The sequence below is a fragment of the Gadus chalcogrammus genome, chromosome 4 (assembly GCF_026213295.1).
Source record: "Gadus chalcogrammus isolate NIFS_2021 chromosome 4, NIFS_Gcha_1.0, whole genome shotgun sequence".
NCBI classification, from domain to species: Eukaryota; Metazoa; Chordata; class Actinopteri; order Gadiformes; family Gadidae; genus Gadus; species Gadus chalcogrammus.
The window spans coordinates 18,468,578-18,479,704 of NC_079415.1; the positions used below are offsets into that span (position 1 = coordinate 18,468,578).

General features: G+C 41.8%; 1 protein-coding gene across 1 annotated transcript; it reads right to left on the reverse strand.

Annotated features, from left to right (window-relative positions):
• Positions 1–463: 463 nt before the first annotated feature.
• LOC130381079 (proteinase-activated receptor 1-like) lies at positions 464–2,994 on the reverse strand. The gene is made up of 2 exons (XM_056588501.1): positions 2,735–2,994; positions 464–2,394 (listed from the first exon to the last, which is right to left on the reverse strand). The coding sequence occupies exons 1-2, from the start codon at positions 2,799–2,801 to the stop codon at positions 1,127–1,129; spliced, it is 1,335 nt and encodes a 444-aa protein (XP_056444476.1). The 5' UTR covers positions 2,802–2,994; the 3' UTR covers positions 464–1,126.
• Positions 2,995–11,127: the final 8,133 nt, after the last annotated feature.

Genomic DNA, 11,127 nt, shown 5'->3' on the forward strand with positions numbered 1-11,127 from the left:
CTCTATTGAAAGCAATCAGTCTAAAGCATTTCATTATAAAGCAATCCGTTTAAAGCATTTCATTATAAAGCAATCGATTCAAGAAAATACAGTTTTTGTTATAAAGAAAAGTAACATACAGGAATCATGTGTTCCGTGTTTTTTTGTAATGATTTGATTTTTTCAGCTAACTTCAAGCCCTATTAAATAAAGTTAGGATTATGCGTGCATGTGGACTTTGTAGGAGTGGCGGCTTGAGCAGATGACGGCCAGCAATTCTAACGATGCAGCTCCCTCTAGCGATGACAATGATAAGGTACCGCCTCTCGACGTTCTATGAGTTTCCGGCTCATAGCGTCATGTTCGAATGTTTTTTTAATTGTTATCGAGCCATCATTAATTTATTTGGCATATATTCTGGGAAATTTAAAATGTATTTCGTAACTGCAATATTTACATTGATATATTCAATGGCGTAACGGAATACCAAACTGATTTCCTAATTTTCCTCATTTGCGTTGACTATCCAATGATTGTTCAAAAAAGCAAAAATCCAGCTCAAGGAAGAAATCCATTTGAGCATTGTGGTTGATAAATAATATATAGGATGTCATATATTGGACTTGGAAAACAACAACATGCTTCATTTACACGGCTTCCGGTTGGATTAGCAGAGACACGAGGGACCTGATAAGTAGTTTTCTGTTGGTAGCTTTAACTCACTCACTCACACACACACACACACAGTTTTAAAGAAGATAAAATACAGGAATCATCTGTGTTACATGTTTTTTTGTAATGATTTAGTTTATTCAGCTCACTTCGAGTCCTATAAAATAAAGGAATATGAGTGCATGTAGACTTTGTAAGCGTGCAAAACTAATATCGAGGGTCCATAGGCAGGAAGGCCTGAATAACGTGTATGATGTAGATACTTATAGGTAGATAAATAGAAACATTTTCAGTTATCTTTGATAAAAAATTCTAATAAGAAAATAATACTTTGGTTTAATCACATTTATAAATCAAAGCAAATTTAATATATACAACCAATTCACTTTTTTTACAGGTTCAAAGCTTTGTTTTAACTTCCTATGTAAAAGCCTTTGTGCCGGGGCTAACCAATCCAGTACATTCAGGTTTTGATCTAAACAAGAAGCTTCTTGTACTGGCTTTCGAGGCTGGTCTGGAAAGAGTCCAGTTTGGCTCCCGGAGGTTTGGCCTTCAGACTGGTGAACCCGGCGTGGCTGGACCTCAACACAGTTCTGGAGGAGGTCTCAGAGCATGAGTATCTGTTCTTCCTGCCACTATCAAGCCCCTTCCGGCAGCCAAGCGTGGCAGAGAGCTGCCGCTGGCACTGAGACGAGCCAAAGTAGTAGACCAGAGGGTCCAGACAGCAGTTGAGGCTCCCCACACACAGGAACACCAGGTAGGCCACGTAGGAGCCGTCGGCGCCACCCCCCAGGGGACTGAACTGGAGGTAGTGCAGTAGCAGCAGACAGTTGGTGGGGGCGAAACAAACCAGGAACAGCATCAGCACGATCAGAGCCATGGACATGGCCCGGGCCTTCTTACGCGAGTGATGGCCCACTTTGTCCGGCACCCTCCGCAGCGCCCAGATGACGAGGGCGTAGCACCCCAGGGTAACGAGCATGGGCAGGAGGAAGAGAGCGACGGCCACGGTGGAGAAGTACACCTTGTAATACCACTGCAGCTGCTCTATCTGCTGGACGTCGTGGCAGGTGGTGATGCCCAGCTGCTCCAGCCGGACCGTCTGCTCCGTCAGCGCCAGTGGGGCGGAGCCCACCAGCGCCAGGGTCCAGGCTGCGCCGCAGGCCGCGGCGGCGTAGCGCGGCCGGCGCCAGCCCAGCGAACGGATGGGGTAGACGACGGCAAGCAGGCGGTCCACGCTGATGCAGGCGATGAGCAGCACGGAGCAGTGCATGTTGCAGTAGAAGCTGGCCGTGACCACGCGGCACAGAAGCGGGTCGAATGTCCAGTCGTTGCCGTTGAAGTGGTAGTGGATCTTGAAGGGCAGCAGCAGAGCAAAGAGCAGGTCCGCCCCGGCCAGGTTCAACATGAAGACCACCGCCGGTTTGACGGGACGCACCTGCCGTGCGAACGTCACAAGGGCGAGGCCGTTGAGGGGCAAGCTCAGCAGACACACCAGCGTGTAGAACGACGGGATGAAGACCGTGGACAGAGGACTGCTCAGAAACTGCCGGGCCTGCTTTGAGATGTGTTCGCTCGGCCAAGTCTCGTTTGCTAAATTGTAGGAGTTGTTTTGCAGCTCTTCCGGTGCCCAAATGACGAAATGTTGCCAGCTTGTGTCACCGTACGAGTCCGAGTCAAAGGGCTCGTCGGTGGGCCTCTGGACCGTGCGTGTTATGGCGAACGTTCTCACGATGGAGCTCCCTGCAGTGAGGGTTTAGATCATACATCATATGAATAAATGTAATATATTATATATGTTTTAAATAAATTTAAATAGTTCAGGTTTAGACCTTTATTATAAATCAGTTTTATAAGTGGTCCAAATACATGAATTGAGGATAGGGTATTCAAAAAAAAATTACCCATGTTATACCGAGTTGGCAATATCAACAACACATTAGTACGCCTATTTAGTATTAGTAACTACAATGTATCAGATAAGATAAGACAAATCCACACACAAGCTAGTCATCGAATTCCACACACTAACTCAAAAAGCATTGAGCAGATCACCGAGGGCGCGTGCGTCACCATAACTCACCGTTATGTATCGCAGTCGAGGCCACATGCGCAGACACCAGGAGCAACCAAAAGGTTGTACAAAACATGCTGGCCGACTATGAAGTTGGGAAAAAAAAAAGCACACAAAAAAAGATGTGATTTGTACGGCCAATTAATTCCCTGTTTCTTCTTAGTATGCTACCTCGGATCTTGGGACAGTTGTTTCTACTGGGAAACCAGTGCGGTCGAACCCTCCTTAGCCTCTTGCTTACACTGTGAAGCAGAGCGCGCAGTGCACGCGCATTCCACTCCTGTGATGTCACCTCTCCAGCCAACCCGTTTTCAGACCTTATCTCAACTTTTGATTCTTCCAACAACTCATGATATGGCTGTGACTTGAACTCGTTTTTGTATCCCAGACATGGGAGTGCTTCATATGAGATAGGTAAAAAAAAAAAAAAAAAACGTAATTGTAAAAACTTAAATACGTAATTGTCCTGAGGAAGAACTTAAGCAGTAAAACCAACCCTAAATCAGTGTAGGCCGTCCTAGACCGACGATCTAAACGCGGTAATACTAATAAACGATGAAAAACAAAACAAAAAAAGGGGCTAGGGATCATCAGGCTTATTATTTTATAATAATAGGCTGATAATTAGGCTAAATACACATTTATGTTTTGTAATTTTTATAAAAGCCTACACATTAAACAAACAGAAAATGGGACAAAAAATAATTATTCCCCAAAGTTTTTTTTCTTTATTTATCCTCTGTTAAGTACAAATTGAGTTTATCAGTTGAAAGATACAGGGTATCCTCAGCACTAGAAAGATGCAGGTTGGTTTATGGCCACATTTTGTTGACCATACTTGTAAATGAAGACACTTTATGTAGAAAACTCCAAGGCTATTGGTGATTCCAGAGGCTAATCCTGAGGTGACGCATCTTAAGAAGGTTTATATTACAAGGTATTTGATATGAGTATCCAGATGCATCCCCACTCGGCTTCTCGTTCTGTTTGGGTCTCGTTTCCCTGTAACGTCAACCAGCTGGGTTCGGTTTCATTGAACGTCACAACGCCTCCCTGGAAATCCCATGGTAAATGTTTTTTCTGTATGACAACACACCAACATCCTAGCGGTCGGCTAAGTCTCCTTTCAAGTCCCATAGATATGGACTTCCCCCTTTTGTAGTATAGATGAGACCTACATCTTTTTACTTCATGACTCCTTTAAGTATGAACAACTTTTGCAAAATTCCTCATTACCAACAGGGATTGCTTTCCTCCTTATTTTTGTTTAGATTGTGGCTGGGCGTTAGTTCAGAGTACAGACTCCCACGCGAATTCCAAAGTGTGACATAGTGTGTGTTGATAATAGTAGCTCTACAAACAAAAACACATCACATTTCCCTAGGCTGCATTTTCTTTTTCTTTTTTAACCACTTTCCTGTTGTTGTTGTTGTTGTTGTTGTTGTTGTTGTTGTTGTTGTTGTTGTTGTTGTTGTGTTGGTTCCCTTGTTAAGCACATAGGGTCAAGCACCTTGTTGTTTTGCACAAAAAAGTGCTCTATGAATAAAGTTACGAGTTGATATCTAAAATATGTTGTGGATGTTCTTCAACTACTAAAGTTTATGCTTTTAAGTGGAGGGATCTGAGGGGGCCCTCTTGGAATGTTTAGACACTGAGAAAAACACTGGCATGGATCCAACCAACGGGCTGTTCCAATGTAGGCGGCAGGCCTACAGCGAACATGTCTTGGTGTGGTGAGGTGAGGTGTTCACAGTTTATCTGTGGATACCTATTGTTATTGCCCGAATTCTTATTATTGTTTGGTAAAGTAAAAACCTTTGGAAGTGCGTCCATGATATTTGTATCCCGGAAGAGCATGGCCCATTCGGAGAGTCAGCTCTCCTAACCTTTATGCCACCTTTCCTGAATCTTTGTGGATAAGGTCATCGGGTCAAGGTGAGTCAAAGGTGCGTCCTTTCAAACATGTGTAAAATGAATTTGACTCCACTTTACCCTACCGACGTCATTGCGCGATGGCGGGTATTGCTAATATTATTAGTCTCTATTGTGAAACTACAATTTTCTGAAGATGGACTACAAAAAGCCGTCTTTCGATCCATGCCTTCTAGTCATATTAATTTCAATCAGGTTCATCATGTTTTTTCTGTATGACAACACACCAACATCCCAGCGGTCGGCTAAGTCTCCTTTCAAGTCCCATAGATATGGACTTCCCCCCTTTGTAGTATAGCTGAGACCTACATCTTTTTACTGCATGACTCCTTTAAGTATGAACAACTTTTGCAAAATTCCTCATTACCAACAGGGATTGCTTTCCTTCTTATTTTTGTTTAGATTGTGGCTGGGCGTTAATTCAGAGTACAGACTCCCACGTGAATTCCAAAGTGTGACATAGTGTGTGTTGATAATAGTAGCTCTACAAACAAAAACACATCACATTTCCCTAGGCTGCATTTTCTTTTTCTTTTTTAACCACTTTCCTGTTGTTGTTGTTGTTGTTGTTGTTGTTGTGTTGGTTCCCTTTTTAAGCACATAGGGTCAAGCACCTTGCTGTTTTGCACAAAAAAGTGCTCTATGAATAAAGTTACGAGTTGATATCTAAAATATGTCGTGGATGTTCTTCAACTACTAAAGTTTATGCTTTTAAGTGGAGGGATCTGAGGGGGCCCTCTTGGAATGTTTAGACACTGAGAAAAACACTGGCATGGATCCAACCAACGGGCTGTTCCCGAGTAGGCCTACAGGGAAGATGTCTTGGTGAGGTGAAGTGAGGTGTTCACAGTTTATCTGTGGATACCTATTGTTATTGCCCGAATTCCTATTATTGTTTGGTAAAGTAAAAACGTTTGGAAGTGCGTCCATGATATTTGTATCCTGGAAGAGCATGGCCCATTCGGAGAGTCAGCTCTCCTAACCTATATGACACCTTTCCTTAACCTTTGTGGATAAGGTCATCGGGTCAAGGTGAGTCAAAGGTGCGTCCTTTCGAACATGTTTAAAATGAATTTGACTCCACTTTTCCCTACCGACGTCATTGCGCGATGGCGGGTATTGGTAATATTATTTGTCTCTAGTGTGAAATTTTTCCGAAGATGGACCACAAAACGCCCTCTTTCGATCCATGCCTTCCAGTGGCGGCTGCTGGTCTTTTAAAGAGGGGAAGCTCATTTTTGGCCTACATCAAAATAGTTGTCAATTTATTTATACCTCAATTCGGCCCTCCGTTCCTTTTCAAGAAAATGCTAGCTGGCTAGTTCACTCCGACCTAGCCAACAGTATAAATGAACGAACTAACGAAACGATATTAATCTCGGAACAAGGAAATGCGGAAAGTATGTTAAACTGAAACAAGGAAATACAATAAATGTGTTTTATTCACAGTGTAAGAAATTAATAATGGAAGCAATTTCGCCAAGCAAATACCAAGAAATGTGTTGCAGTTTGTCATGAGACTTTACTTGCAAAATCCGCGATGGGACTGAACTCAGATAGTGAAGTGACTGTGTATATCTCAAAATAGCTGTCAATCAAAAAGTGATTCAGACTTTCGACTGATCCTCCAATCATAACGCGGAAGCCCAGCGTCCAGGCTAGCACAGGCCAGCCCACTGCTCCATCCACCCCCAGAGACGCTGAGCGTCCGGGGGCGGGACAAATCTGGGCATTTATCCAATGACCGTCGAGTTTCGAGGCAATGAAAAAAACTGTTCCATGCAGTCTCATTGAAGTGAATGGACGCTCGGCTTCTACGGTCTAATGCATTGACATTACGGGAATGTATGAGAAGTTAACAAAATCGAGTCAGTCTTGGATAAGATTCTTATCGAACTCGTCTTCGACATGAACGTATTTTAACGAATTTGTAGTCAATGAAATGTTAACACAACAATACATATTTGAATATTTAATGTTCGAAATTTTAGGGGAAGCTGAGCTTCCCTTGCAGTCTTAGAGAAACCGCCACTGATGCCTTCTAGTCATATTGATTTCAATCAGGTTGTCGCCAACAGGTAGAATCACTTAGGTTTGACTTGGCCAGCGGGAACATTTTAGACCACCTGAACCCCAATTCAGATTTGAAAAAAAGAGGCTAAACTTAACCTGATGTTGAAATTAACTGCACCCAGTAGTCTTTCTTAAATGGGAAGTTAGCATTTTATTTTCTTCTCTTCTCTTCTTCTGCTTTACCGCGTCTGTCATGCGTCTTCGCCTAGAGTCAGTTAACTTTGTCGTGGCGTTGCTTTAAATATCGCTGCTGTAAAGGATTATGGGTAACAATTATCCCCTTTCCTTTCGTAAAGTTTGGTCAGTAGTAGTCTGTGCTTACGGTGGGTTGCATCAAGGGACCTTTCCTAAACATTTTTAGAATTCGAACAACCTTTCCTCCAAGTATTTCCGGATCATCTAGTTAGGAAAGGAAATTTCCTAAGCAAAAAACAGAATCCGTAGAGGCCTCGGGTCTCCAAAATGTTTGGCGGCAAAAGTCCAATATTGGGTGCTATGACTTTTGGTCTAAGGGTTAGGATTGGGGTTTGTCATGGCCACCCCAATGGATACAAAAATCTGAAACTTGGTGTACATTATTTATTTTGCATGCTAAACATTTTTGCCATGAGACCAATAATGTCGGTCGGATAGATTTTGCTGTTCAGTTACAATTTCATTTAAAAAAAATCAGCTTCTTAAAATTCATAGCTTGAATTGAAAAAATAGTTTGGATGATCAAGATCTATTGACTTGCATGATTAATAAACTGATTGTGTAAAGAATGGTAAAGTTATGGCAAATTCAATATTTGAAAATCTGTCAACAGTATTATATTGTTATATATACTGTATATATGTGTGTGCTTAGGTGTGCATGTGTGAGTGCGTGAGTGTGCGTTTTTGCGAGTGTGTTACAATCCCCTGCCGGAAGCAGAGTTGCGTCTAGGATTAATGAATATATCCTTGATTCGCTTGAAAAGGGTGGCCGCTGGGATAGGCGGTGCGTGGGTGACTAAGAATACCTCTGGGACTGCTCACAGTCCCAACATTTATGGTTTATTTAAGGTTTCCTTTTTTGGGGAACATACTAGACAATTAAATACAAGCTGATGATTGTATGTGTCCCATAATATCTAATTTCCTTTTTCTTCTTTAGAAAGTCTTCTGCAATGAATTTGCTGTAAATGTTTATTGACAAGAAACCGGCAACACAGCATTTAGTGTAGGTTTGTGTTACACAGTCATAAAGACGTGTGTGTAAGTGTTCATTGGGCAGCTCTAGTGCCACAGGAGAGCTGGGGACATTCCAGGGAGGAATGTCAGAGAACAAGCGACTCAGTGGGTACTGTAATGTGTTATCTGTGGGAAACGGCCTTCCATCATGAGTGATGAGAGGGATGGAGACCTTGACATGGAGAACATGGGACAGGGGCGGAGCTTAAACAGGTTGTGAATACAAAGGGGCCAGGTGCATGTAATGTTTATTCTGTGGCACACTTTCTGATGAATAAAAGTAACTCCACGAGTGATCCGTATCAGCGTAACGTGTGACTTTATTCATTCCAACTTCCTGGATTGCGCTCCCATTCCCTGGTCTCGCGGGAATACATAGTGCCTATACTATGGCAAGTGGTTGTGTACAATCCTATGCTGTATAGCATATGAGAGTGTTACAGTGCAGATGGGGTGTCAGGGTGGCTTATCTACCAGCATCACGTACACAATACTCCTGTTTATCTAAATGAGTTGGAGCGAGATAGTCGCTGCTGCTGTGAACCTAGCCTGCAGTTCTGGAGAAGAGGAATGGACCTTCTGTTGGTTGTCTTTCTACTGCTCCGGGTAAAGAATCAAGGATTAGAAACCCTCATCGGGCTTCAATGTAAACAACTTCACTACAAGGGGAGAAGTACAATGTGTGTGGGTGTGTGTTTACAGTTGTGTTTTAATGCTGAGAAAGTGTGTTTTCAGGTTTTGATGAGAATGGAATTACTGATTTCATGGAGCAGTGCAACTCTCTACTTTGCATTGTCAAATCTTTTTCATTTAAAAGGTTGTGTTAGGATTCTAGTTGATTATAATCGGTATGAATCAAAGTAAATACACACTTGAAAAAACTCAAAACTATCTATTTTTGTTTGTGAATATTTGAAGGGGTTGTATTTCTAGGAACATTGTCTTTCAGGTCACCAGACACGGCTGAGTGGGAGAACTCTCTGCTCACTGTATTCGGTGAGTTGGTTCAGACCTCCGACTCAATGCATTGGTATTTCCTGTCAGACAGGGAGCAGCTTCCTGCCGTTTGATTCATCAGTGGACACACTAACATTTCGCCCCGGAACAAGATTGAAATCAAAGAAACACATCACATTGTTGAGATAAAGAGGCAGTCATAAACAGTAGGATGTTATCTATTAACTCCATAGACATTATAATTCTATAATATAATCAGGGTATAGAGCTGAAACCATGTCTACTACCAAAATGTTTCATCTATTAATTCCAGAAGTATGTTAAGGATGGTCTGTAATTACAAGGATACACAATTATGCGATGAGCTGTAAAAGGACCATCAACTTTTTACTTCCTGCCAACATTTGAGTTTGCACTCAATTGTTGGCACATAAGTGTCTTTCTGTCGAAAATAACTCTGAATTAAAGTGACAACATACCGGGAGACTTGGCCAGAAGGGAGTTATTTTTTATTCAGCCCAAAGATAAATTATAATTAGGTACAATTAAGGAAATAATGCAGTGTTGTAGTGGGCCTCTCCACTAGCAACGTTTTAATGGATCTCAGGTGACAAGTAATGTTTATGCTGTACTTTGTTGACTCGCTCCATTTAACAGAGGGAGACAAATATCCAAATTGGAATTTATGTAGATGTAATGTGAATAAATGTGTCCTCTGGGACACTGACATCTAGAATATATATGGTGCCATCTGCTGTTGATCTGTATAGGGAGGCTGTTCTTGACTCAGAGGGTTTCAGATCTTCACATTGGGAGAGTCCCCTTGTGGAAATAAACATCCTTAAGACCCTTAAGGATCTTGACATGTTTTATTTGGTTTTCTAAATGGGTGAACATGACACCACAAGGTAAGACATGCTCATCATTGACGTCAGGAAGTTGTGATCAATAATCTATCGACAATGAAGCTCTGAGGTTTAAAATACCCGAGTCTGATTGGCTCTTTGAGCACATAAAGCCCTCCCCTCACAAAGAGCATGCCATGTCCACACTTATTCAGAACTCAAAACAAGAGTAGAATTAACCCACGGTTCACAGTAAACCGAAACACAAAAATAGAACAACACAAGAATAGTTATTAGGGAACCAAAGAACAGAGGACACAACAACAGAACCACAGAATGCCTTGAGGAACAAACATGCAGGTTGTTTTTTCTTCCACAGGGATCAATATATAAATTGGGCTTGGCACATTAAGTGTTGCCTTGATGGCACAGTGGCTGAGAAGTTCAAGGACAAGCAGACACGAAAAATGTACACACAAACTACAACCAGAAACGGGAAACAAGAATCCTAATAGGTTCGGCTCGTCTTTTAAGTTCAGGAAAAATATGAAATGAAAACATGAAACGTACGATTTAAAGTTGTAGCACAGATTTAAAGGCATTTACTGAGTTGCACAAATGTTGCACAAATGTGCAACTCAATCCACATAGAATCAATTCCCCCCCCCCCCAAAACCATGCCATATTTGCTTATTAGAATGAAAACGTTACTGTTAATATTATAACATCAAGCATGGATATTAATAACCAACAATGTTGGAAGCATGGCTTTGGATTTCACTCAAGGTTGGGCTACTTTCACTTTGGGGCAAAATGAGAGGAAAGTGTCACTGCTTGGACACATTCCATCCCTTAAAATACGTGGCATGTTTGAGAGTGAAAATAAAACATACACAATATAATGTTTTTGGGCGCATGAGTTTCTGAAGTAGAAGGCGATGAGTCAGCTACAACACCACAGACACCCGCTGCTTCAAGAAGCGTAGTCATGCATCCACAAGGTCTGACACAAACAAACACACACAGAAACTAACCTTCACTGGTAGACACACACTCAAAGTCATACATACACGCACACACACATGCACACAAAAAGAGAGTCTGCGAGAGACACGCTTGAAGCGAGATTCTTCAAGAAAGGCCTTTTAGTTCCAAGGGAGCCGAGCAGCAGAAACAACAAGATAAGCTAAAAAGAGCATGGAGGGAGACATTAAGATCCCCTCACCCAGACATAGAGGGAGAGATATAGATAGATAGATAGATAGATAGATAGATAGATAGATAGATAGATAGATAGATAGATAGATAGATAGATAGATAGATAGATAGATAGATAGATAGATAGATAGATAGATAGATAGATAGATAGATAGATAGATAG

What these genes read in the sequence shown, in the direction of transcription:
- LOC130381079 (XM_056588501.1), bottom strand. Translation starts at nt 2,801, where the DNA reads ATGTTTTGTACAACCTTTTGGTTGCTCCTGGTGTCTGCGCATGTGGCC. An exon ending in CTCGACTGCGATACATAACG is followed by an intron (nt 2,395 to 2,734) that starts GTGAGTTATGGT and finishes CCCTCACTGCAG; the next exon opens with GGAGCTCCATCGTGAGAACG.